Raw genomic sequence first — 26359 nt, forward strand, 5'->3', positions numbered from 1 at the left:
GTCGTTTTGACGAAAGCCTTGAGGCTGAAGCCACTTGGCGGAGACCAGCCACAGAATCGCCGCCACAGTTTCGCCCAAGCGCATGCTTGCCAGAATGTCGTGGAGAAAGTGGTCTCCACTCTCCCGCAGTAGGACTTTACGTCGAGAAAACCTCTTCACGCCTATATAGCCAGACATGATATAACCGACTAGATCCCCTAACAGTCTCTACCGTCCCTGCGCAATTGAGATCCGCATCGCCCTCTGGGTGTGACGACGTCCTCTGCCACCAAAAGCGACCGACAAAATGGTTGGCAAAAAGAGTGGAAAGGCCCTCCTGCGGGAGGAAGGCCTGGAAAGAACAGACAACAATATGGAATTGACATCCTGGCCTCAGATCATGGCTATCAACCAGAAGAATTACTACACAGGTGCGACTCCGTGATCGGAAGGTTCTACTGGGGACTAATATGCTTTACAGATTATCTCAAACGGGACGAGCAGATTTTGGCCGTTCGGTCACAACAGGAGGAGGCTCGAAATAGGATGATCAAACAAGCCAAAGACCGTGATAGAGCACTGGCGCAAGGGCGAAGCATCGGCCCAGACGGAGATATCGAGATGGAAGAGGGCGAGGAAGAAGCGGAAGATGAAGCTTCCAGCGGTGCTAGAACCATCGTCATCCACATCGGCTCCCAGAATTTGAGAGTGGGCCTGGCCAACGATGCTCTCCCCAAGACAGTCCCGATGGTTATTGCACGTCGAGCACCAATGTCGGAAAGTGAAGAAGGGGACGGAGAACCGGCGCCAAAGAGAGCGAAGCTGGATAACGGAGAGTATCCTCCTGAACCGGAAAAGCGTTTTGGTGAAGATTTTGCGAAGAAATTCGCTGGCATGTCCCAAGATCTCAAAGTGCGAATGAGGATGAACAAGAGGAAGGTGCTGCCACAATCCAGGGATATGGTCACAAGCTACAACCGGAGACATACCCCCGAAACCATCACAGAACACAATGACACGATGCGCATCGAATGGACCGACACGACAGGTAAGGGAAAGGGCGCGCCGGAATACATTACCGGCAAAGCTGCTCTGCGTATTCCCGACCTGTCGACTCCGCGATACAAGTTGTTCTGGCCTATTCGTAACGGGTGGATCAACGAAGCAGAGTACAACTCCAAGCGCTTCTTGTACGAAGACATTCGAATTATTGTCGAAGACGCCATCAAATCTCAACTGGAGCTCAAGATTCGCACACGCGCCGACTGGGCCCAGTATAGCTGTGTGATTGTCATTCCGGACTATTATGAGAGAACTTACGTTACGAGTCTCCTCGACATGGCGATATCCGAATTCGGCTTCGGAAGAGTATGTTTCATCCAGGAGAGTTTGGCGGCTTCATTTGGCGCCGGCTTTACCACATGTTGTATCGTTGATATTGGTGCTCAAAAGACCTCGATCTCATGTGTCGAAGATGGAATGATCATAGACAACTCCCGTGTCAACCTGAAATACGGCGGGAAGGACATCACGGAAGCCTTCGTCAAGATGACCATTTACAACCATTTCCCGTACTCAGACATCAACCTAAATCGTCGATACGACTTCCAACTTGCCGAGGAGCTCAAGCAAAAATACTGCACCATGACCGAAGCTGATGTGTCGGTACAACTGTATGATTTCCATCTTCGAGCTCCGGGCCAGGACACTAGAAAATACTCATTCAAGATCTACGACGAGGTTATCCTTGCTCCAATGGGCTTGTTCAAACCCCAAATCTTCGACGACAACGGTAAACTCAATGGTCGCCGTAAGCTTGTCGACAAATCCTATGACATCTACGACGGCAAACCAAATGACCCTAGCTCATCCGCGCAGGCTGAGATTCTGACTGCGATTGCTCCCGAGGAAGTTCTGACTTCAACCACCAAATCCCATGCCAAAACCAATGGCACCACCAACGGTACCACCAACGGTGTCACCAACGGAACGAAAGACGAGCCCTTCAACGATTCCCGCCGACCTTCATTCAGTAACATCAAGGAAATGGACGCTACGCCCCAGCCCTCGGCCGCAAGTTCTCCGGCCCGGAACCTAGACGGGACGCCGGCGCCAGACGACAATGATGGTGCTGCCCCGCGTGACGAGAAGCCGAAAGTCGAAGAGGAGGAGGAAGAGCCTGTCAGCATCGAACGCCGGGACGACGTCCTTCCCATCTACCCTCTCCCCAACGCGATCGTCACATCTATCACGCATGCAGCACGAGGGTCTGCACAGAAGACCAGCGACCTCCTCGGTGGTATCATGTTGACTGGTGGCACGAGCATCATTCCGGGCCTGGCGTCACATCTCGAGGAGTCATTGAAAGGTACACTTCCGGGCTACAGTAAGGACATTCTGATTGGCCGTCCACCAAGAGAATTAGATCCTCAGGTGGTGGTCTGGAAAGGAGGAGCGGTGTTCGGGCGTATGAGTCGGACGAATGATAGCTGGGTCAACGCAGCTCTATACGAGAGGTTGGGAGACAGAGTCCTCGCTCATAAATTGATGTGGGCGTGGTGAGCTGCAGGATATGACTGCAGAGGATATTGACGTGACAGTCATCACTATTATCCGAAATGGAAGAGATTCATGAAAGACCGGGAAAAGCCAATAATAACTTTGTTGGTTCGCTATCTTGCTGTCCAAAGACAAAACAACGAGACTGGCGCCGTTCGGCAACAAGCCTGCGTCAATACTCTTCTGCATGTTCTCATGTCGACAGACGGAGTCCCGCTTGCCGCCAAAGAAGAAAAGTGGTGCCTTGACGAGATAATTCTCGGGCGAGGTCGCGGCAAAGGCCTTGTCCGTGTACGACCGTCCACATTGATTCTGGGTGGGCGTCCAGCACTGATGTTCCCGTGGGAGCGGTGAAGAGTTTCCAGTACCAGTACACGTCATAGTTGAACAATTTGTTCGAGAACTCGAAGGGCTTGGGCATGGGCGGAGCATTTGCTAGACTCAGCCGCCGACTTTCGGGTGAAAGTTGGAGAAGCACGGGCATCCTGGCGGGAACAGATGTCAACTGGGGGAGAGTCGATAGTGTTGGGCCTGAGGAATAGAAGGCGGTTCAACTGACCGAGTCGTGGCCGACACTGATGATCTTGTCAAGACTGTCCTTCTTCGATGTTCTGGGCTAGTAGTCGCAAACTGTATGCTTCCATGTCAGACGACTTCGATGAGCCTCCATATCTCAGACAGTCGATTGCTATGATTATGAAAGATGGAGCGGAGGAGTCGATCCTCACACAACCAGCGAGGTTTATGTAATTTGATATCACGTGAATCTGGGGAGGCCGACATCACGTGATATGGAGCCTTGTCGATTCTTATTGGCTCAAATATTTCCACGAAATATCCTTTTTGCGTTCATGCGCTTTACACTCGTTCTAAATTACAATCTTTTCCCGACGTGTTGACTTCTTTTGAAGCCTATCCTCGTCAGGATGATGTTTTCGCACTTCGTCCCCCAACCGTGATTTCGAGCCAACCTACACACAACTCGTCGCAATGAGCGATTCCAAATCGCAGTATGTGGACTCGGCCTTCCAGACAAGTATGCCTTCAACTTCCCTTTCGTCGGTATGCACTTACATTCTCTAACACCGTTCGAAACCAGCAATTACAACAATCCTGCTTGGCCCATGCTGTCCGACACAAGTGTCGACCTACCCCATATCGACTTATTTCTCATCATGCCAGCGTCCTGGATCTCATCCGCGGACGCCTCGCGAAAGAGCCACACCGGGGTCTATTTGAGCGTAGCACGACGAACTTGTTTGAATACCTAAATTCAAGGCCCCTATTTTTTCTTCCTCTCGCTCATTGTTTACATTCTCAATCCCATCCACCCCCAGACGAACCTTCTCCGGATTTGATCCTGAAACCGGGACCCGAGCAGAGTGAAACATCAGCGGATATCGGCGCAGATACCGAAGACTACGGCGGAGAGTTTGAGGGTGATATCGTGGAACAGGCAGAATTCAGCGGGGATGATGATTCTCAGGGTCTCGGGGGCTCTGCGGCATCGAAAGATGCTCAGCGGGTGGTGACCTCTGCTAGAAAACGTCAACCACGAGAAAATTTTGTCGTCAAAATCCCGGCCGTGAATGTTTCTGGCGCCATTGAAACAATGAGGCTCGCACGTGAGCATGGCCTGACGAGTGAGGAAGTCGTTCTCCAACCTGCATCGCGCGGGCTGGAAAGACAGGAAGTAATGCGCACCCTCCGGCGCAATGAGGACATACTTGCAGCCAAGATGAGAATCGACCTTCAGGAGTCACGACAGCAGAGTGAAATGAAGGCAATCCTCCAGCAGAGGGGAAAGCTGCCACTGATGGCCAAGTTGACTCGACAGAAACTTCTCCGTATTCTCAGTTGCAATGATGTGGTCATCATTCTGGCCAAGACAGGTTCTGGAAAGACTACCCAAGTGCCTCAGATCATTCTCGATGACCAAATAATGTCTGGTAATGGACCATCCACCAATATTGTCTGTACACAGCCTCGGCGTTTTGCAGCTACGTCCGTGGCCCACAGGGTGGCCTATGAACGTCGCGAAAGGCTGAGAAACAGTGTCGGCTTTCACATTCGCGATCAAAATTGGTCCCCCAATCGCCTAGGCAGCATTGTGTACTGTACCACGGGAATCCTTCTCAACCGGTTGATCAGTGATCCGCAGGGGACCTTAAAATACCACTCTCACATCATAGTGGACGAAGTCCACGAAAGGGACATCCAAATTGATTTGGTGTTGACGCTTCTCCGGAACGCCGCTCGGGAGGCAAAGGCGACTGGTCAGAATTTCCCTAAAATCATCCTCATGAGTGCCACAATTGACGCAGGAATGTTTATTGACTATTTCAAGGAGCCCACGAGCGAAGGCACCGCCCTTCGGGTTGCGTGTTTTGAGGCAGAAGGATCCAGCGCCCACGTTGAGACTTACTACTTGCCCGATATCTTGTCCGAAATTTCACAGGCCGGCAGTTTGCATCCCACTGCGCAGACTTTGCTGCAAGGCAAGAACCCGAGGATATCCAGCGCTTCTTATATTGAACGCGAGATGCAATTTTCTACCCATCAGGCAAATTCAGCGTCCGATTTCATAAGAACAGACGAAACCTCCCTACCAGGCATGTTATCTGTCCAAGATACAGACTCGTCTTCTTCCGACGAGACCGCCGGGCAATACACTGGACTCGTTGCCGCAGTGATAGCTCACATCGTAAAGAGCAAGCCTCAAGGTGACTTGTTAGTTTTTCTCCCTGGAAAAGCGGACATCGACACAGTCTGGGATCTTCTGACACAGGTGGATCCGCTTGGCATCAATTTTAACAACAATCAGCAATTCAGGCTTTTCAAACTTCATTCTCAACTTCGCGCTTCAAACTATGGCGTTTATGATCCTATACCACCGAGCTGTAGAAGGATCATACTGGCCACAAACATTGCCGAAACTTCTGTGACATTGCCTGATGTAAAGTATGTCGTGGACACCGGTAAAGCGCGAAGCTCATTGTGGGATCCTGTTACACTCAAAAGAAGTTTGCCATATCGTTGGATCTCCAAAACAAATTCCATCCAGCGACGAGGCCGAGCGGGACGTGTTCGAAACGGTCATTATTATGCCCTCTTTTCGAAAGAACGGTACGAGTCATTTCGAACCATGGGTAGTCCCAAGATCAAAATGAACGACCTGGTGGAATTCGCTTTGCAACTCAAGACGCAACCGCAGAAAATTGATCTAACTAGATTCTTGAACGACACGATCGAACCACCGAGCCCACAGAATGTGAAACGCGCTCTCAAGTCATTGCAAACCCTGGGCGTATTAACCAAAAATGAAGAACTCACGGGTTTGGGGCAGTTTCTCTCCCGATTTGGGCTGCATCCAGCCTTGGGCAAAGGTATCTTGCTCGGCGCTCTTTTCGGCTGCCTTGAGCCCATGCTGATTCTTGGATGTCACGGTGGTTGAGGCTTTTCGGGAGTATCATAACGCGTATCAAGCGGGTGACATCTCTCATATGCAGTTTTTGCGTGAGAAAAAGCTCATTCAACATCGTTCTTTTCTCGATATGATGATAACGAGCCAGGCTGTTCACACGGTTTTGGCAGAGGCCGGATTGCTGCCCAGTGTCCAGCTTGGGAAAAGTGTATTCGAGCTTTTGCCCGAATCATTGAATTGGAACTGTAACAACATGACGCTTGTGAAAGCGATTGCCGTGAATACTGTGACGCCAGAATTGGCCGCCTGGCGTGGGGAGCCCAAATCAAAAAGAACGACCGCTTGGTCCTTGGATAATCGAAATCTCCGAGGCCTCCTCTCACCAAGCAGCGTGAACGAGGAGTTGACTCCGTCAGCGCGCAAATTAAAACGACAATACCGCTCTCCTGGCCGCTTAATGGCATATCTATGGAAACACGCAGCATCAGGATCATCGGATCTCACCGAGTTCGTTTGGCTTGAGCACACATCCATGGTGACACCTCTGATGGCTGTCTTGTTCTGTTCGGGCGTCTCGCTGGGGCCCCATCCCAGACTCATACTCAATGAATGGCTCTCCCTAGCGTTTTCCATACAAGACGATTCGCTACCCGGGTTGATATCGGGTCAAAGTGCACGAATTATGCTGGAACTGAGGAAGACGATAGACCGATTCATCAGCCTTGCATGGAACGATCTGGAAGCATTGGATCAAGCAAAGCGAGAGCAATCCGAGCATCTGCCTACTCCTTCAAAACAGCCTTCATTCCCCAAACTATTCGACAGTAAGCTCAGAAGAGTCATGGTCGATGCAGTGGTGAGGATGCTCGATGAGGACGAAGCTTTTTGGAAAGATTTTCGAGAAAAGCAACGTGCTAAGAACATCGCCCATTTTGCCAAAGCCAAAGAGAACGAAAATGCTTTGTACAAAATTGACGATGGGCCTCTGAATTCTTTGCAATCTGCTCCGGAACCTAAGGAGATGGGGAAAGCTGAGCCAACCCATAGTGGATGTTCCATTGTCGAACAGGACGACACCGACGGGTCGAGATACAAATCACTATCTTCTATGAACGCATGATAGCTGGGCATCTTCAAGAAGCACAGTTTGGTCCCTTTTGCCGTTGCCGAATGACTGGCGGCCTGATTCGAGTGTTGGCATGAGTCAGGGACCAATTTCCATGATGTATTATATCTTGAATGGCGATAGACAACGATGCCTATTGTGTATATCAAAACTGGCAGCAACTTCTATAAAAGTCGGCATTTCGGGTCTGGAAAGCGTGGAAGTAGAATTCCGCCCTGTACATCAATACATATTTTGGGTGTGAGACCATCAGATTGACCCGTGCTGCGGACAATCGCAAAGTCGTAACCGTCAAACTACTTGTCCGCCTGGAGGCAGATGCTGAGAAGGACGCTAATCCCTTTGGTCGCAGTCAGCTTTTCCAGAACGAGGATCACCCTCTCGTCGACGATTTGGACACAGCCGAGGCCTACAAATTGAGCTGGGCGCTGTTGATACATTCTTTCAATGTGACCTACAACGGCTCGAGACTGCACTGGGCTTATCAACGTGACCGTGGGGATGGCCTTTTTATTTGGTGGATGAAGGAGTGTGAATCGAGTGTTCAACAGAAATTGAAAAGGAGAATCCAAACATTGAGATAAAAGTAGAAACGTAGTGTTGGGCCAGGAAAAGAAACCCTGACTACGAATGAGAATGAAACTGGTTCTTTGCCTTTTTATCCGAACGAGAGCAGATTGGTACTCCGAATTGATCGACAAGGCTGAGAAAGTTGAAACGACCACTCCCTTAATTTCGTTCTTCAAACAAGAGGTCAATAAGTTATATAAATTTTATGCATTGATGGATAATGTTACATCAAACTTCCTCACCGCGATGCAGTGATCCTTGCGGAGCCATATGCGGCCGCGATGTCGAACATTGTCATGTTGATGCTTGCGAAGGGGACAGTTTTATTGGCGAAGTCAGTTGGGTTGGAGATACTGCGTGCAACGAGGCAGTCTATATCGGCGGGGTCGAGATATGATAGTTGCAATGATGGTTTGTGAGCTGTTGGGATTAAGGGTTCCTGCGCCGCGAGGGTTGGGTACATGGCTGTTTGGCCTGGTGGGAGGAAGTTTGACAAGCATGTCGCTGGTCGAAGAATGGTGTACGTATATCCTTCCGGAGTTGGGAATGGCTCTTTGACCATGTTCGCAGTGGCGGATTTATCTGTGTAGTATTTCGCCATCCGACCCGGGGGGGAGTTCTTGACGTTGGAATACTGATCTCCCGCGGTGACAGAAACGAGGATTACATGCTTGACGCCGGTACGGAGAGAGACAGAGAGGATGTTGCGGGCGTGGCGGCATTCTGCTTTTGGGTCATTGGAGTGTGGGCTGACGTTCAGGAAGACAGAGAGAGAGATGGAGGATCGTCGAAGTCTCTTTGGAAGAGTATGACTCTGCTCGGGTCAAGAGCGAGGAGGGATTAAGATTTTTCTGAGTGGTTGTCCCTGACAGAGGTATGAATAGTTAATGAGACTGATAAACTGCCGGACTTTGAGGTCGAAAGGAATCCCTTGATGATACTTGTGCCTTGGGTGCCTGTGGCACTAGTCACGAGGATGGTGTGCCTTGAGAAGACATGGCGATTTGAGTGAAAATGCTTTTGAGTCTTCGACGTTCATTTGAGAAATGGCATTCATATGTATGCCTTCAAATGGTCTCGGCGATCGTCGCCTTGTGCAAGGGCGATGAATGCAGTTGTCGCCCGAAACGGATGTGTCGTTTCGAAGAGCAAAAAAACGATAGGCTCACAACCATAGCGTTTTGAGAAGAATCTCTGTTCAGTCAACCACGACCCAATTGCGGCCCCAGCATTGATTTCACTGATTGGGATATTGCACTATAGCCGTCTTTGTGTAAAAATCAGGCTTCCAGATCCAATAGACCGTCGCTCTCGGCCGGGACATGTATCAAAAACGTATTCGTCCGTCTAGATTGGTGCATCATGTGCGATAGCATGGACCCTTGCCAAACGCCTTTAGCTATTTCGTAAACATGCCCCGAGCCCGATCCAAACGCTGGGGAAGCCGGATGGCTGTGGTCCAATCCTTGGAACAAGAAATCTCCAGGTGGCCTACTCCCGGCCTCTCAGGGCTGGCGGATGTTTCACTGGCCAGGGGTTGATTGATGATATAGAATCGAGTCAACACAGTGTCGAGGGGAGTCTATTTTGAGGGTAAATATCGGTTTTTGTGCTGAAATGGCCGAGACTTGATGGGCTATGTAGACTGCAGAAGCCTTGTACGTATCCATGCCAAGACAAGGCTGTCGCTGACTCTGCTGTCCTGGCTATGTTTCTCAATAGCAAACAGTTTTGTGGAAAAACGCCGTACAATAAGAGCAAACGCCTTTTATCAGAAGATGCCAGGTGGTCCTGTAAGGTTGTAAGTGAAGGCTCAAAGCTTTTCTCCGGAATTGGATCGGAGGTTCGCCGTCGGTCAATCGAAAATTGGTGTCTATGGAACGGTCGTCGGTTGCTAGGTAAGGCAGTCGTCAACCGTTATGCATGCTGGCCTAGTGCCAGTTTGTCCGGAGTTGGAGAGGATTGTGGACAGGAATTCTGATTTTCAAGTAACATTGCTCTAACGGGACTCTAGTTTTTTGGAGTCTTGATCTTGGCGAGATGGACGTGCTTCTGCGAGAGTTGATGAAGTGAACGATGTGACAAAGGAATGCTCCTTCGGCTTGGAGTTGATTGCCCGTATCATTCCGCTTGAAGAGATTTTCCAGTCGTCGTAATTCAAGTTGACTTCCCCTTCCCCTTGAGTTTCCATAGCTGGAACAGCCGGGTAAAATACCAATCGAAAATACCGTTCCACGTATACCCACCAAATAAGTAATAGACAACCCAGCTCTTGTGGCCCTCCCAAATCCACCTTTTCCTGGCATCACTCAATAGCCATCTCCAAGGCCACGGTCCAGCTCCTGGAAGGATCTGTCTGACGACACTCTCGGCGTATGCTTCATTTGGCATGGCGCCTTCTTGTGAATGCGTTTGGCGTCGGATATAGCCTTCCTCCGCAGGAGCGTACCAGCTGTTTTCCGGTAAAACTCGGGCTTTATGATCCGCGATCCTGGACTTGACGCCGCCAGTGACAACGGTGATGACTTTGACGCCGAAAGGAGCAACTTCGACTCGCAAAGTATCGGCATATGCGCGCAAGGCTGCCTTGGAAGCGTTGTATCCCGCACCAAAGACATATGGAACTACACCAGCCACACTGCCTATCATGACGATTGTGCCCTTGGCTTGGACGAGGAGAGGTGAGAAGAAGACTTGACAAAGGCGCATGATGGCGAATAGATTGACGTCGAAGATCTTTTTGGCATCTTCAATATTGATATCGAGAGCTGGCATGATATACGACACACCGGCGTTGTTTACTAATACGCCCTTGTCGTCAGCGGAGAACCATTGCATCTCCGAAGCAGGTACTTACTCAGATAGTCAAGACCACGACCGGCAGTCAATTTCTCGATCGAAGCGCGGCAGGCGAGGATGGATTCGTCATTATCCACCACTAATGGCAGAGTCTCGATACCCTTCTCTGACAAGGTGGTTAACTGCTCCGTCGAGCGAGCCGTTGCAAATACACGCAGCCCACGCGCATGAAGAGCGAGGGCGAGAGCGTGGCCTATGCCTCCAGATGCACATCCGGTAATGAGAGCTGTTTTCCGCTCGTCCTTGGCCGACATTTTGGAGTCGACCGGGGATTCAAGGGCAGACTGGACGAAGAAAGGAGGAATTTAGTGTACAATGACGGTGTCTGAGTCGGCGAAGGGACCTCATTTTATACTGAAGAGCTAGAAATGCCCCCTAATCCTTATCGATAATCGGAACCTCGGTAGGGCGAGAACCGGACAATAACCGCAACTCGGAGGAACTCAGGTTTTGACGAATGAATCTCCTTTCTGGACCAACGAGGGAGCTCTGAGACTTGTTACAACCAAAGAGAAATGATTGGGCTGACGTCTGATGGAGCAGTTGAAAAAAGGTCCGAAGCTAGAAAGGGCCCAGGCAATGCGACTCCGTCCAGCTGCTCAGTTCTCAGCTCTTCATCCCCCCGCTGCCCCGCGTTTTAACGCCGGTGAGGCTGCTTTCTTGGGCCCCTTTGGTTCCTCCGCATATGCCAAAGATAGAGTGCAATAGCACGATGAGAGATCTACAGGGACAGCCCACTCGTTCTAGGAGAAGCCTGTGTTCAAACGCAGCCTTGGAACAGCCCTTAACCCCTCTCTGCCAACTGCTAACACTTTTCGGTTCTCTTCCTTCTCCCAGCTCAGAGCCTGGCACATGACCGGGTAGCAAATGCAATCCAATTGGCTTACGTCGATATAAGATCAGGCGTTCACCATCCCAGCCAGAGTCTGCTCACTCATTCACTAGATAGTTTCGGTCTTCCCTGCCCTCGTCGAGAAGCTCATTGAGCACGGTCAACTGCTACGTTCGCCCACCATGTCCACAGCAACCACCACCACGACGTCTCCGGACAAAGCCTTCCTCGACGCCTTCATCTCGCTCCTCTCCCGCTCCTATCTGACGACCCCTCTCACCACGGCCTTCATCACCGAGATCGACAAGACTCCCCCCACCTCCAACCCGTCCGATGTAATGACCACTGAACGGCTGACCCAACACTTCACTCTGGGCATCACGGCTGCTGCCAAAAGTAACATTGTGCTCGTAGAGTCCGGCGATTTCACCGCTGCGGCTCTGTGGGAACCCCCTGACTTCTGCGGTATCCCCCCCTCGCAAGCACGTCGAAACCCTGGACCAATCCTGCAAGAATGGCGGAGCACCGCTCGCAAGCTCAAGGCCCAATATCTGTCCCTCCCGGACCAAGGTCCGCATAGCTACGACCAGCCCGCGGCGCCCAGCCAATCCTCTGGTGCCCCTTCTGAGGACCCCTACCCAACCGACTTCAACAAGGACATTGATTTCGAGACCCGTCCGTTCTACCATCTTGCCATCATCGCACGAGATCCGGACGTCGACCCAAAACAGAGTTTTGCGGCCATGAAGGCGTGCGTGGACGTGTTTTTGAAGAAAGCCAAGGACGAGGAGGTGCCTGTATATTTAGAGACGGCGAGCGAATCGGCCAAGAAAGAATATGAAGATATGGGATTCAAGGTCTGTGAGGAAGTTGTGATTGGGAAAGGTAGGGTGAACGCTAAGGGCTGGCCGCAGGAGGGAGGCGAGGGCGTACCAACTTGGGCCATGATTTGGGATGAGCATTTGAATTGATGGGGAGAAAGACAGGCGGAAAGACATGTCATGACATTTATATCGATACGTGTATTTGATCGAGACGAGACCATTGTCGGCCATATATATATGGATGATGAATGGCTCGTCAGGAAATACTGGTTGCAATGTCTCTCCCTCTTCCCTGGACCCCGAACTCTACGGACGACAGTTGTGCTCACATGGCATGAGGAACCGAGACTGTGCAGCAATACATCCCGCACGGCGTGTAACCAGAGGATGATTCTAGACCACATGTAGCAGGCGTTGGTCCCCCGGAAAAAAAAAAAAAAAAAAGTGCACAACGCGGAAAGCGGTATTAGCCTGGTCGTGACTGTATGAAGATAATGTCATCCAGGTCAAACATCTAACATTCATTAGGCCAATTCTGGCTGACCCATTTGGCAATCAATGTTGTCATATTCTCATCAGGGATATACTTATCCACATCGTCGTCTGAGTACTCCAGGCCTAAGAATTTTAGGCCTAGGATGACCCACGGTTGAATGTACTCGTTGAAGACCACGTCAACGACGGCATCCTCGAGGTCAATATTCGCCGGGTTGATGGTCGATTGGATGCAGTTCGGAACACGGTAAAACGATATCGGCGAATGCACGGTGTCGTCGCCATCATCACCTGCGTCGTCGACGGTAGTATAGCCTGGTGCCAGAGGTCTTTCGTTGGTTATTGAGATCTGATTTTGGCCGTGGATGGGTATTGGTTGCTCTGTGACAACGATATCTTCGAGGATGCCCATTTGCTGTACTGGAGCAAGTTTCCACAATGCCAGTGATGGATCAAAATTTTCGAAAATTTCGCCGCCTCTGTTCAACAAGGAAATGAGATTCTTGGCTCTGTCATAGGGCACGTCTTTGAGATGGTGGAATCCACTCGTGAAGGGACACACAATGAAGGTGGAATCTTTGGTGAAGGCGCCTTGAAAGATGTCGAAGCGAATTGCTCCGGTATTGGAGATCACCAATCGTGGCTTGTCTGCGCGTCTGGTATCACTGACGATACCCGGGAAAACCTCATCTTCCAGCCAGCTGAAGATGCTACTGTTGCTCGGGTATTTGGCACGACTCATCCAGAGGTCTCTCTTCGAACAACCGAAGATTTGATCCAAATCCAGCGCTCTCCGAGCTTCTTGAATGGCTTTGCTAATATTTCGACCCCGGTCGGAATGGAAAGTCGAGGAGTTGTGGCCAGAATGATGATAAAGCGAATACAGGTTGTTGTCAATATATCTTCTGAAAAATGTCGGGGAAGAGGACCGGCTCGTGTTTGATGGGAGACCACTGATAGATTGAAACCCGATGGTCTCCATGAAGCGGCCACTGGCCAATCCATAGGATTTGCCATCAAATCTGCGGTAGTCTCGGATATGGTAATGGCCACCGAAAAATTGAATAGGCGTATCCCACTGAACCGATCGAATCGCTTTGAAAATCATATCGAATTCTTCAGACTGAACAGCTGAATGTCCGATGACCACAAACAAGTCAATGTCTCGATCACGGATCGCCTCTTGGAACCATGGTTCTTGGATTGTTTTCTCCACTTTCCGAACGATAGTGTTGTTATAATTTTGCTCGAAATTGTATATAAATCCAAATGCCATGATCCGAATCCCTTGCATCCTGGTGGTAAATTTCTTGTATCTTGGTGCGAGGGGCACCCACTCTCCGGTATTTGGATCGTGCATGTCGAGATTGGAGGCTAGATAACTTTCGCTATATGCAGGAGCAGTAATGAAATATTCATTCTCGGAGGAGTTTTGTTGGTAGAGTTCATGGTTCCCCGAACAGATGATGTCCATGTGCTGTTCTCGGAAGATATCGAATGTGAATAACCCCTTGGGCACCGAGGCATCATACAGCCCATTGCCCTCAATACGATCCCCAGTGTCAACGATCAAGAGATCTCGTCCTTCTGCCTCGAGCTTCTCCCTCAACCGATCCGCAAAATCCACGTAGTCACCCCAATCGGCACTGAAGGAAGGTTCAAGCAAATGTCCGGCATGCCAGCCATGAGTGTCGGTCGTGTGGAGGAAATTGAGCTGGCCGAATTGGAGGTCGCGTAGAGGTGCTGCTTGAGGTTCAGGAGCGGTTGGCTGCGTCGCGAACACGGAGGATGCCAACAGAGCAGAAGCCAGCCATACGTTTGACAGCATCTTGATGGATAAATAGGTTTTGGGTGCCCGAAAGGGTGATGAAGAGAGTCCACTCACTCTTCCAGCATGCTCCAAATGTCCTGAATGCGCAGGTGAGGTCAGTCTGAATACTGTATTGTAACAAGTTCATGAGCCAGAGACAAACATGCCAAGAAGGCGAAGCTCCCAGGGTGTTTTGGTTCCCGAACCGCTTTGTTCGGGGGCTTCCAAGCGGCGACCGAAGATGGCAGCGCCAATCTGGCAACGCCGGGTGAGCTTCCCAACCCCGATGAGCTTTAGATTTCATACGCAAACTCCACCCGCGGTCTCTCACTTTGTCCTGGACAACTTTTTTCATTGTCTACCTTCTGTTCAACTCCAAGCCATTCCTTCGGAGGAGGTGCGGAGACGAGTTTTTGACCAGGTTTTTCTGCCATCTCTCCCCCGGTCTGCTCTCCCCGGAGTGATCATGTCGGCGTCAAGACTCTTCAGGCCGGCATCGAGGCTCCTTTCACAACGGACCACGATCCCTTCATGTGTACGTCCATCACTTCACAGATTCGCACCGGTGACGCTGCCAGCCGTTCGTGGATATGCTTCGGAATCAAACCAAACCTTCACTGTCCGAGACGCGCTCAATGAAGCTCTTGCGGAAGAATTGGAGCAGGATGAAAAGGTTTTCATCTTAGGAGAAGAAGTTGCTCAATACAATGGTTGGTCGTTCAAGCATTCTGCCAGCTGGAATCATAATCTGATTCCGGGATCATAGGCGCATATAAAGTCACAAAAGGGCTCCTGGACCGATTCGGACCCAAAAGGGTCATTGATACTCCTATCACCGAATCTGGCTTCTGCGGATTGGCGGTGGGTGCTGCTCTCGCCGGCTTACACCCTGTTTGCGAGTATGGCTCTCCGCGTGCTTGTGTTCTCTCCTGGACAGCACTTCATCTTGGTTGCGGGACACATTGCTCACCAATGGCTTAGATTCATGACGTTCAACTTCTCCATGCAGGCCATCGATCAAATCGTCAACTCTGCTGCCAAGACGCATTACATGTCCGGCGGTATTCAGCCCTGCCCTATTGTCTTCCGAGGTCCCAATGGTTTTGCCGCTGGTGTTGCCGCACAACATTCACAAGACTACTCGGCCTGGTATGGGAGCATCCCCGGCTTGAAAGTGGTCGCTCCCTGGAGTGCCGAAGATGCTAAAGGTCTGTTGAAGGCCGCAATCCGCGATCCCAACCCCGTGGTGGTATTGGAGAATGAGTATGCGCTCTATTGGTCATGAAGAATCCAGCTGACATCCGACAGACTCCTTTACGGCCAAGCTTTCCCAATGAGTGCCGACGCGCAAAAGAGCGATTTCGTCCTGCCCTTTGGTAAGGCCAAGATTGAGCGGCCTGGCCAAGATTTGACTATCGTGACGCTCTCACGCTGTGTGGGTCAATCGCTTGAAGCGGCGGAACTGCTGAAGAAGAACTATGGCGTTGAAGCTGAGGTCATCAACTTGCGGTCAATCAAGCCCATGGATGTGGAGGCCATTATCACATCAGTAAAGAAGACAGGTCACCTCATGGCTGTAGAGTCAGGTTTCCCAGCTTTTGGCGTGGCCTCGGAGATTCTCGCATTGGGGGTGGAATACGGTTTTGACTACTTCCACGCACCTCCTGTACGTGTCACGGGTGCGGAAGTACCTACGCCGTACGCACAGAAGCTGGAAGAGATGAGCTTCCCTCAGGTTGACACCATCACCAACTACGCAGCGAAGCTCTTGAGGGTGTAAATGGACAAAGAGACTTTGGAGTAAAAACATTCTGGACCTGTGTATTGGCGCAGTTTTTTCCCGAGTTTGGGGCCGGATCCGGTGGATTGTGTCATTACCCAGGGTGACTGCTAATTATGTGGCCACAAACGTCGTCGATTCCTTAGTTTCGGGCTTCAAAGGAACCCCCATGTACATTGCGTAATGCGAGATGGTATTCCTTGAAGTGCAGTTCCGGTCTGTGTTTTCCTGAAATTCTCTAATAGGGGGCGATGTCGCTTGGGCAGCGGATGACAGGCTCGTATGGGATAGGAGGTTCCCCTTTGACGGGAGAAGCAAGGACGACAATAGACCTTAGAGACACCACTGACATTTGTTGCACTATACAACCGTGAATATTATTTGAGAAGGACGCTATCGTGGTGGTACACAGGCTCATGTTTGAGGAAGAAGTGGCGGTAGTGTGGTGATACGCTTGTCGCTCGATTTGTCTCAGCATCTCAGACCCTTCTGGACAATCGCTACATCGAGTGGAGTGGTGGCTCCTTCAACTCACATTTTCACATCTCACTATCCTCTTCCATCGCCAGCGACTCCTCCCATCATCTCTAGTCTCTCCGCCCTTAGCATGCTCTGGCTTTGCATTGATCTGTTTATCGATCTCTGCAATTCCGATCTCTTTACAAAGCACCTCTGACGACACCTTGATAGCAAATGCATTCAGGACCTCCTGCGGTCGCACCGTCTCTATCTCAGCCGGACTTACTCAATCTCGAGAACCTTCCGAAAATATCATCGATGATCGAACATTCTGTTAACTCACTGGAAAATGGCGGCCTGTCTCACCTCGTGTTGCCCTTGTATCAGGTCCCCTGTCGACCGTACCGCCTCCGTGTGTTTGACATTGCCTACATCCCAACTGCCATCCCAGATCTACCATATGACAGATCTACTGCTTGAACCGCCCCTATGCGAGAACTCTGTCTAGTCAGGGATGTCTTTAATGGCACATCCTCCTCACCTCGGATCCCTATTGTCTAGCCGTCGGATAGTCACCTCTCAAGATGTCTACGTTACGGAGGAGTTTGAAAATCTACACGTGTGCTAATTCAAGAGAAAACTCTCTCCAACACGGAACAAACCGACTGGATCAAGGAATCCGCGAGGGCCGGTATTTCCTATGCCGAAGCTACTCATTCTTTCCACTCAATATCATTCTCCATACCAGACCAGGATCCTGGTTTGGGGCGGGTTGGTCGATACGGGCTGCATCGTTTGGAAATATTCCACCTAACTGATCCGAGAGGCTTTCACCATGACATAAGTCAGGTTGATGTTGACAGCCGACCAAAGTGCCTCCTTGGACGCTGTATCTTGCAATCCTACGCGATGGGTCGCCTATCCCTTTTTTCATGCAACTTTCTCGGTTGTGTTGCTGCTCGCATCTGCCACTGACGACGATTTTGGACAGTTTCCTCTAGATTTCGCGGCTGTCGCGGCAGAATTTCCAATGTTCCCATGAGGTCTCTTTCGTCACTCTCCGGGCACCCTGAAAACTCTGTGGCCGCTTCTTTGACTCCTCTTATGATCTGAGATTTCCCTTTTTGGACCGCCCATTAGAATGTTGGCCCCTCCAGGTTGAGGTTTACATCCGATCGACTTGGAATTACTTCTCACTGTTGCTTCTGGACCAGCGAGAGTCACACCTTGCACCTGTCTCAAACACCCACAATTCAACAATTGCTTCGGCTTTTCCCCGACTTGTCCCATATCTGATCTGTACCTTTCTTCTTTGGAATTTGCCCAAATGACAGCCTCCGGGTGCTGAAGACTCCGTCTGGCGAAACGCCTCACGCAGCTCTCACCGCATTTTTGTCTGCTTTCTTCACGGCCACGCCGAATATCCAGGAACTGACTCTGACGTGGCCTAATATGGAATTAACCTTCACAGAATTTGTTCCGGCTTCTGTTCGGAGGCCAGAGTTGGCAGCGGCCTCAAGTACAGAGGCATCAACTATGGCCCATCGCCTAGCTTTGACAGATACCGCCTAAAGCACATCAAATTGCCGTCATCAACTAGGCTCACCAAGCTGCGGAAGAGAGCGCCAAGGAAAAGATGTCGTCCTTTCATCCGCCTATTCAAAACCGGGCCGGCCAAGTATACTTCTGAACGTTTTGCTCACACTCAGTACATGACGCTTGGACGGACTTTTCGCATTCCGATCTCGTGATATTAAATCACCCTGGAACATCAGTTGGATTAGTGACACTTTGAAACGAATACCTATCGCTCTTTCTGAGGAAGATTTCATTTTTTGTCCAAAGACATGTGCTTGTCCGATGAAGACACTAACTTTTCGGATTCCACGCAATGTCTAATTGTCGGTAGCGAGAAATCCAAATTAATGATGTTGGCCAACTTCACAGCCTCGCATCCAACCGCAATAGGGTATCGGCCGCTCCACGTCGACAGAGACGGCCTCCTGAATGCCATGGGATCCTGCATCGGATTAGCCCAATGTCGGCTCTGCCTCGTGTTGTTCACAGCGGACTGCAACGTCACTTGTCCGTCAGCTTTCCTTGGCCCTTAATTGAAATCACCAACTTTTATCTATCCGAAGCCTTTCACGTATTGATTGGTGTGACATTGCATGGGAATTGGGGGAGGGGAGGGGGGGGGGGCAGGAATGTCGTCGTCTGGAGCATGAGGGAGACAACCTGTATTCTTATTTAATTCATAGGATTCCAATCGAATCGAATGCCAAAGACATTTAGAAGATTTCCATCTTTTTCTTGCATACAAGAAGATGAGTGGGCCTGTCGCCTATGTCGATCTGGAATCTATCAAAACCACGGCTCTTTCGCTCAGTCCCGTCCAAGCACAGCAGCCTGGCAAATTCGCGATAAAGTGACATTACAACCTCAATGCCATCAGAACATTTTGCCGAGCAGAGGCACAGTTTTATAGATCTTGTCCCAACTACTAGCCTCCCAACCGACGCCCTTACCAGCGCGGCCCACAACACCCAATCCCCCCGCAACCCACACAGCAGCCACCGTCGCAGCCAACGCATTGATCATTCTGGCTCTCCATTTCCTCTTCACGGCCCCCGTCTGTCCTGGCTCCGTAATATACTCGCGCGAGACCCTCAGAAACTTGGCCGCGCCCGTCACGAAATGCCAGCTCGCGATCGACACGAATACCGCATAACCGGCATTCGCGATGACGGGAGTATGCGCGATGCCGTGCGCAAAATAACGCAGTCCCACGCCCGCAGAGTTCCCCTCGACCTTTTTCGGAATGATTCGCATCGTCAGCACATGCGCCACGAACATCGGATACAGGGCGAAGCCCAGTGCAGAGATCGCCGAGACTTTCGGCCAGGGCATCTCCTTCCGCTGCGCGTGCGTTTCGGCACCGTGACGCCGCGCGGCTAGCCGTCGCCTGTATATGCGGAGAGCGATGCCGCTAACGACGTGCGTGAGAATCGGTGCAAAGATCACGAGCCCCTCGAGTGGGAAGGTCTGATAGTATGGTCGGGTGAGGAGGAGGTATTTGTCGGCTTCGGCGACGTTGCGGGTTGCGAGCGGGATGAGGGCGGTGTTCGTGTAGTGCATGGCGAAGTACAGTGTAGGCGGGAGCGTGGAGTACCTTTGCAGGGAGGATAGAATGTATTGGGTCGTCGAGGGCGTGAGGCCGAGGAAATTGGTCGAGGAAGACGATGGGCCTCTTGGTTTTTCCGGATCGAAGTCCATGTTGTCGTTCTCATCGACGGGGCCGGGTTCGACTTCGTGCATGGTGTCGCCGGTGGTGAGAGGGGGAAGGTCGGTTTTGGGAGCGGACATGGCGGAGGAAATGTCTCTATGGATGGTAGAGGTATTGAAGGAGTGGGAAACATCAAGGGGTTTGCGAGCAGGCTGTCGCTATAGTAGCATGGTTGAAGGGTTTGGAGCAAGCATGTTGATGAAATCTGAACCACAACACCGAAATTGTTCATACACGACGTAAGCCGCGAGTCTGGGGAAATTGACGAGTACTGAATTGACCAATACGTGTCAACGTGATTACCACGAGACCGCGTGGGCGATTATGTAATAAGTCGGGCAGGATCCAAAAAGGGGAATCGGTGCTTGTCCGCATGCCAAAGCTATATTCGTAACGACATCAACAATGTAATATACCGTTCTGTACACCAATCGTCGCTCAAGCAAACATATCCAAAGACCGTAAGACGAACTCCGACGCTCCCAACGCGGTTTTCACTCCCTCGTTTCCCTTCGGATCTTTCCAAGAACTGACATTAATCGTCCAAACGTTCATGCCTGCCACCAACGAGTCCGGCGGTCTGATATCGGGGGCATAATCTGCTGGGATCCCTTCCAATTTTATCGAGATACGAACCTTCAAAAATGGGATTTTCGCATCGAGTCCTCGGTCCCTGTGTCCCCGAAGGATGCAAAAATCTCGACTTCGCCAAAGCGCTGCAATGTCCTTGGTGTTGACACAACTCGAGTTTTTCACAATCCAATCGTTCCTGAATAGCAGCGCGTGTTCGCCGGGAGACCTCTCAGCTGCCGCAAAAGACTCGGCGTCCACGGCCAGATGGGCGGCGTTTCCGCCCCACAGCGACCGTCTCCGGCCAAATATGCACATAGGCGAGAATTCTTGATCGAAGCCGAATTTGATCCAACAGATCCGTTCCCCGTTTTTGTCCTGCCGCTGTGGGGGGATATAGATGATTGCCACGGTGCCTCGACCCCGTGGCATCCCAAAGAAAACAGGCCTTCGAGGGAGGCCGGCGAATCCATGAGGAGAAAGATTTTTGGCCCAATGGATTTCCTCCGGGCTGTATCGAGTCATGGGACGTAAGGAGTCTCTGAAATGAAGGCTCATCTGCAGGAGTTCCTCTGCGGTGTATCCCGGTAAGTCGAGGTCATGGAGTCGAAATCCGTGCCACCGACGAAGAGGAGCATCAATGATGGTCTGTCGAACGTGGACGCGTCGGGTTCGACGTTGGGAATCTTTCAGCACCATCTCCACCGGTATGGGCTGAACAGTGGCTCCATCATATTGTACCCGCGCAAATTGTTCTTCGTCCTGCGAAGAAGACAGTCGCTCGAGAAAAATACCGAGTCGGTGCTCCGGATAGCCTTTCAGCGTGCAATTGAGGACTGAAAGATAGGTTTCCATCCCCCAAGGCATGGTGATCAACTGAATGGACAATCCCACATTGGTGATGGAGAACCCCCCGGTACTGACCAGACCTTTCGAAGAACGCACCACATTTTGACACATGGAGAATTGCGACGGTGACGTCGCCAAAAGACCACTGTGGCCGGCGAAATATCCCTTCAATCCGCGATCCCAGGCAAATATGGAATGGTCGTCAGAGTGCTTGATGATTTCTTCTTGCAAACGGGTGAAAGATCGTTCGCCTTCGCCATACAACATGGGCATGCTGACGTTGAAAATTCCCAAAAGACTGTATGCCCGGTCCTCGAGACGTTCCGTTTTCCGCTTCGAGGCCCATGACATCCGCTGTGCAATTGAGCAACTTGACGGACGGCGGATCCCCACGAGCACGTCCAAATCAATCCCCGTAACCTGAGCAAGATATCCGGCAAGATCGTCCTTGGTCCCCAGAAACACCCAATTTCGATCGTGAAAACTGACATGCTTCGGTGCGATGAGTTCCTGCAGCGTCCAGCCTCTGGTAAACCATACGCTGGAAGAGATTTCATGCTTGTGGATTTCCACGTCTGTGAGGAAGGCAAAGCAAACTTCAGCTTCGGCATACCATCGATACATCGAATTGATGGCTTCCGTCAGTTCGGACGAGCTGGTTTTGTCAATACAACAGGTGTCGACCCAGAGATATAATAGGCCCTTGTTGCGGGCAAGCCAACAGGCAGATTGAATTTTCCCGTAGCCTTTCTTGCCAAAGATTTTGGGAGCGCTCATATCCTGGAATGTGACTTCTTCGGACTCCCATCTATGCGAAAGGATGGCATATTTGGGAACTCGAGCGCTGTGGAATTCTTCCAACTGGATCGTTCGGACGTTGATCAGGCGCATGGCGACGGCAGGGATGACTTGCCAGAGACATGAGCTTTTTCTTTGGTTGGACCACTATAGAGGCCGCCACCGGAAGAGGGCGAACGCAGACTGCTTCAAGGCCGACAAATTTCTCATCATGGACAGCTTTCGCATCATATAGAAGTTGTCCAAGGATCAGCTGAGACGATCAGTGGGATAGGGAAATTTTATGAGAACCCCCCTTCTCCCCGAGACAGGGGGTTCTAGAAATCTGACAACGCATACCCTGGGAGCAGCCAAAGCGCCGCTGAAACTTCTCGCGGGGCCGAAGCTAGGCGGGAGGCAGCTACGGTGGAGTACAGACATGTACCTGCCGCCATCAGTTGAGGCTCAAGGATTCTCAGTGGCCTTCTACGCTTTCAGATTGACGTGAAGTAGATTTGATCAGATATTCAAAGTCTCTCATCCAAAGCTTCCTCCTTGGCCTGTTAAAGCATTCGTTTTCAAGATGGCTCCGGTAAGTTGCACTGATGGATCGCCGCAGCTTCGTGGCAATCAGTGTTTTTGTGCGCTCTGTATTGGGCATTGTTGACTAGTACCGTCATTTTTCTAGCGAGGATTCACACTCCCTCCGGCCAATACCCAATCTGCGAAACAAGCACGTAGCGCGTTCTTTTGTTCATTATGCCAAAAAGGCTACAGTCGCATGAACGAATTCGAGGCTCATGAATCCTCCTACGACCATCAACATAAGAAGAGACTGAAGGAAATGAAAGAGATGCAGAAACAAGTGCAGCCAAAGAAGGAAGAGAAAGGTCCCTTGATGCAGATAAAACTGGGAGCTCCGACGAAAACCGTGGCAACCGGAGGGGGTGGCTTCAAGAAAGGCGGCTTTAAAAACGCCTTTGCGCCCATGGATGAGGATGACAAAATTGGAGATGAGAAGAAGGATGACGGTGGTGTCCCGGATGAGAAACCCGAACTTGATGAGGTCGACAGCGATGTGACCGACGATGAGGACTACTATGATCCCAGAAGACCTACAGGGTGTATGCCCGGATGCAAAGGCCATGTTTCCGCCGTTTCTTGATGAGAATTGAACAACACAATTATGGTCTTTGTGACAACCTTGGATTCTGATCACATCTGAAAACACTTGTGATTGCGACACACCAATTACGACACCGATCATTCCACCGGGGACCGAGTCGCCCTCGAGATTTTCTGTAAGGGCAGACTGACTGTCGGCTCAGAGGTGGGTCTTGGGGGGGGGGGGTTCACAGCGGCCCTTGGACACGTCTTCACAGAAGAAGCTGCCGATTATCCCATGATATGCCCGTCAACAGTCTAGATGGGCCATGTACAAAAGGACACGCAGAGGACCGAGGACGACGAGGCTGGAGAGGGGGGCCGGGGCCCCAATTTGATCTTGGTTTCCAAGGATAGTCGAACCTCCAATGCCATGGATCAGTTCAGCTTATTTAGCATACAATGAATGAATTCAAACAAGGTGCTACCACTTCAAGTTGATACAAGTCGGAAAACGTAGATTCCCAAAAGAAGCTAGGGGCTTGGCACAGATATATCAAATGTTTCCTTTGGCTTTACGGTTTCACCCTCACTACAATTCTGGGAATCTAAAAGATTATTTTCGTGTTTCTTCCCTTTGTCGTGAGGTGCAAGAGGACGGGTAATGAGGATTTCCCGTTGTCTCGGTGCTCCTCGGGTCGGTCTCACCTTCGAGAGGCCAACAAAAGTCCGATCAACATGTCCACTTAAATATTCTTTCATCTTCCTGTCAAACTTCTCCACAACTTCATTTCGAGTCAACATGGCTTCATCCGGACACCCTGAGACCCTCATAATCGATGGTAAGAAATACAGAGACGTTCATGAAGGCTCGGCCTCTGTTCTGGCCCCCTATGGACAGCAGGAATTGAAGCAGGGCAGAAACAATGATGAGGGAAGCCAAGCAGTCTTTTACAACCCCATTCAACAATTCAACCGTGACTTGAGTGTACTCGCCATCACCGTCTATGGCGAAGGTGCGGTGTTGGAAAAGGAGAGACGGTACAATCAGAAGAACGCCCGGCATGGAAAGAATAAAAAACACAACCGAAACCAACAGTCGCCGGCCGAGGTGCAAATCGGGAACGGGTCGGAAGAAACGAGTAGTCTAAAACGTAAAGCAGATCAGTTGGCCGATCAAGATGGAGACTCGATTCCAGCCGAAAACAAAATCGTCAAAAGAACTGATGACCCCGAGGATGCCGACGAAGAGCTACCGGTGATGGAACTAAAAGGGGATCCTCCCGAGTTTGTTCACAATGGCGAAGGTGAACAAGCTCAAAGTGATGCCAACCAGAAAGAACCAGGATCAGAAGCGTGTCCTGCACAAACATCTACCAAGAAACACGTACCTTTCTCCATACTCGATGCCCTCTCTGCAACTGGTCTTCGGGCCCTTCGCTATGCCAAGGAGATCCCATTCGCTACCGACATCGTCGCCAACGATCTCTCCGAACTGTCCGTCCGGAACATTGAACTCAACATCAAACATAACCGCGTCGAAGACAAGGTTCACTCCAATCTGGGTGATGCCAGAGCTTTCATGTACAGCAGAGTCGGCAATTGGCAACCACGACGTGGAGAAGGATACGTGCATCGATTTGATGTCATCGACCTTGATCCTTACGGTACAGCCGCTCCATTCTTCGACGCGAGTCTTCAAGCACTCCAGGATGGAGGAATGTTATGTGTGACTTGCACAGACGCCGGAGTCTTTGCCTCCACAGGTTATCCCGAAAAGACCTTCGCTTTATATGGAGGCACTCCGATGAAAGGGCCACACTCCCATGAAGGTGGATTAAGGTTGATTGTCCACGCTGTGGCAATGTCGGCAGCTAAGTACGGGCTGGCGGTCGAACCACTTCTGTCACTTTACATCGACTTTTACGCTCGACTGTTTATTCGCGTACACCGACAACAACAGGAAGTCAAACTTCTGGCCGGAACGACAATGATGGTATACAACTGTGGTCATGGTTGTGGGGCATGGACTACACAATCATTGCTGCGCCACCAAGAATTACTCAACAAGAATGGTGACCCCATGTACAAATTTTCCTTGGCCCAAGCGCCTTCAACGCCGCCGAATTGCGAGCATTGCGGCTCCAAAATGCACCTCTCTGGTCCGATGTGGTCGGGTCCTTTGCACAATCCACATTTCGTCCAGCGAATGTTGGAGCGAGTGCCGTCCCTAGATAAGAACGTTTATGGCACAACCGACCGACTTGAGGGAATGCTCACGTTGGCTTTGGAGGAAGACCTCACTCTTCACCCATCGACCCGTGAGGATTCAACCTTGGCGGGAGCAGAGAACGACAGCAACCTGGAACCTCAAATTATTCCACGACTACCACCGAGAACGATCGACAGCGCACCATTCTTCATCGTCCCTAACCAATTAGCGAAGGTAATCCACTGCGCAACACCATCGGAAGACATGATGCGCGGTGCGATCCGCAGCCTCGGCTACCGGGTTACCCGTTCACATTGCAAGCCCGGCAGTATCAAGACAAATACTCCCTGGAGTGTACTTTGGGAGATCGTCCGCGAATTTATGCGCACGAAAGCACCGATTAGAGAAGGCGCTATCAAGCAAGCGTCGCCGGGATGGAATGTCCTGGCCAAACTTCGAGGGTCAGAGAGGGCGTTGGTTTCGGATTTCAAAGATAGTGCGACGAAGCAGCTTGGTCGGTGCGAGACCAAAGAAGACCTCAAGACCGTCCTGCAGGGAATGCTGTGGAGGTTGGAGAATGGGGCTTTTGCTGTCTCCGCCAACGGCGACGGTGAAAACCCCAAAGCCCAAGCCCAATCTGAAGGCCAGGGCGAAGACGGAGAACCACCATCTCACCACTCACGATCACGGGCACACAGCCCGGCTTCTAGAGAGCTCAAGATCGTCTTCGACGAGAAACTCGGCCGGGAGAAGCAGCGCGGCAAACTCGTTCGGTACCAAATGAATCCGCGAGAGAACTGGGGCCCAATGAATCGGGCCGGGCGCATGAGCTAGCCTCTTGGGT

At 50.9% G+C, this 26359-nt stretch overlaps 12 protein-coding genes across 12 annotated transcripts; 7 read left to right on the forward strand and 5 right to left on the reverse strand.

The window, feature by feature from the left end:
• Window positions 1-286: 286 nt before the first annotated feature.
• On the forward strand, window positions 287-2541 carry Z518_08593 (uncharacterized protein; the record flags this gene model as incomplete). Its single annotated transcript, XM_013414333.1, has 2 exons — window positions 287-410; window positions 461-2541. The coding sequence occupies 2 exons, from the start codon at window positions 287-289 to the stop codon at window positions 2539-2541; spliced, it is 2205 nt and encodes a 734-aa protein (XP_013269787.1).
• A 987-nt stretch (window positions 2542-3528) lies between these two features.
• On the forward strand, window positions 3529-5992 carry Z518_08594 (uncharacterized protein; the record flags this gene model as incomplete). The annotated part of the gene is made up of 2 exons (XM_013414334.1): window positions 3529-3600; window positions 3638-5992. The coding sequence occupies 2 exons, from the start codon at window positions 3529-3531 to the stop codon at window positions 5990-5992; spliced, it is 2427 nt and encodes an 808-aa protein (XP_013269788.1).
• Window positions 5993-6215: 223 nt separating this feature from the next.
• Z518_08595 (uncharacterized protein) lies at window positions 6216-7082 on the forward strand (the record flags this gene model as incomplete). Its single annotated transcript, XM_013414335.1, has 1 exon — window positions 6216-7082. One exon carries the CDS (start codon window positions 6216-6218, stop codon window positions 7080-7082), a length of 867 nt encoding a protein of 288 aa, XP_013269789.1.
• An 814-nt stretch (window positions 7083-7896) lies between these two features.
• On the reverse strand, window positions 7897-8259 carry Z518_08596 (uncharacterized protein; the record flags this gene model as incomplete). The annotated part of the gene is made up of 1 exon (XM_013414336.1): window positions 7897-8259. One exon carries the CDS (start codon window positions 8257-8259, stop codon window positions 7897-7899), a length of 363 nt encoding a protein of 120 aa, XP_013269790.1.
• Window positions 8260-9815: 1556 nt separating this feature from the next.
• Window positions 9816-10771, reverse strand: Z518_08597 (uncharacterized protein; the record flags this gene model as incomplete). Its single annotated transcript, XM_013414337.1, has 2 exons — window positions 9816-10459; window positions 10516-10771. The coding sequence occupies 2 exons, from the start codon at window positions 10769-10771 to the stop codon at window positions 9816-9818; spliced, it is 900 nt and encodes a 299-aa protein (XP_013269791.1).
• A 760-nt stretch (window positions 10772-11531) lies between these two features.
• On the forward strand, window positions 11532-12320 carry Z518_08598 (uncharacterized protein; the record flags this gene model as incomplete). Its single annotated transcript, XM_013414338.1, has 1 exon — window positions 11532-12320. The coding sequence occupies one exon, from the start codon at window positions 11532-11534 to the stop codon at window positions 12318-12320; it is 789 nt and encodes a 262-aa protein (XP_013269792.1).
• A 367-nt stretch (window positions 12321-12687) lies between these two features.
• Z518_08599 (uncharacterized protein) lies at window positions 12688-14496 on the reverse strand (the record flags this gene model as incomplete). Its single annotated transcript, XM_013414339.1, has 1 exon — window positions 12688-14496. The coding sequence occupies one exon, from the start codon at window positions 14494-14496 to the stop codon at window positions 12688-12690; it is 1809 nt and encodes a 602-aa protein (XP_013269793.1).
• A 448-nt stretch (window positions 14497-14944) lies between these two features.
• Window positions 14945-16258, forward strand: Z518_08600 (uncharacterized protein; the record flags this gene model as incomplete). Its single annotated transcript, XM_013414340.1, has 4 exons — window positions 14945-15188; window positions 15245-15377; window positions 15460-15741; window positions 15787-16258. The coding sequence occupies 4 exons, from the start codon at window positions 14945-14947 to the stop codon at window positions 16256-16258; spliced, it is 1131 nt and encodes a 376-aa protein (XP_013269794.1).
• A 2910-nt stretch (window positions 16259-19168) lies between these two features.
• Z518_08601 (uncharacterized protein) lies at window positions 19169-20083 on the reverse strand (the record flags this gene model as incomplete). Its single annotated transcript, XM_013414341.1, has 1 exon — window positions 19169-20083. One exon carries the CDS (start codon window positions 20081-20083, stop codon window positions 19169-19171), a length of 915 nt encoding a protein of 304 aa, XP_013269795.1.
• Window positions 20084-20441: 358 nt separating this feature from the next.
• Window positions 20442-22313, reverse strand: Z518_08602 (uncharacterized protein; the record flags this gene model as incomplete). Its single annotated transcript, XM_013414342.1, has 1 exon — window positions 20442-22313. The coding sequence occupies one exon, from the start codon at window positions 22311-22313 to the stop codon at window positions 20442-20444; it is 1872 nt and encodes a 623-aa protein (XP_013269796.1).
• A 469-nt stretch (window positions 22314-22782) lies between these two features.
• Window positions 22783-23364, forward strand: Z518_08603 (uncharacterized protein; the record flags this gene model as incomplete). The annotated part of the gene is made up of 2 exons (XM_013414343.1): window positions 22783-22791; window positions 22888-23364. 2 exons carry the CDS (start codon window positions 22783-22785, stop codon window positions 23362-23364), a joined length of 486 nt encoding a protein of 161 aa, XP_013269797.1.
• A 741-nt stretch (window positions 23365-24105) lies between these two features.
• On the forward strand, window positions 24106-26349 carry Z518_08604 (N2,N2-dimethylguanosine tRNA methyltransferase; the record flags this gene model as incomplete). The annotated part of the gene is made up of 1 exon (XM_013414344.1): window positions 24106-26349. The coding sequence occupies one exon, from the start codon at window positions 24106-24108 to the stop codon at window positions 26347-26349; it is 2244 nt and encodes a 747-aa protein (XP_013269798.1).
• Window positions 26350-26359: the final 10 nt, after the last annotated feature.

Source organism: Rhinocladiella mackenziei (assembly GCF_000835555.1).
Source record: "Rhinocladiella mackenziei CBS 650.93 unplaced genomic scaffold supercont1.6, whole genome shotgun sequence".
Lineage (NCBI taxonomy): Eukaryota > Fungi > Ascomycota > Eurotiomycetes > Chaetothyriales > Herpotrichiellaceae > Rhinocladiella > Rhinocladiella mackenziei.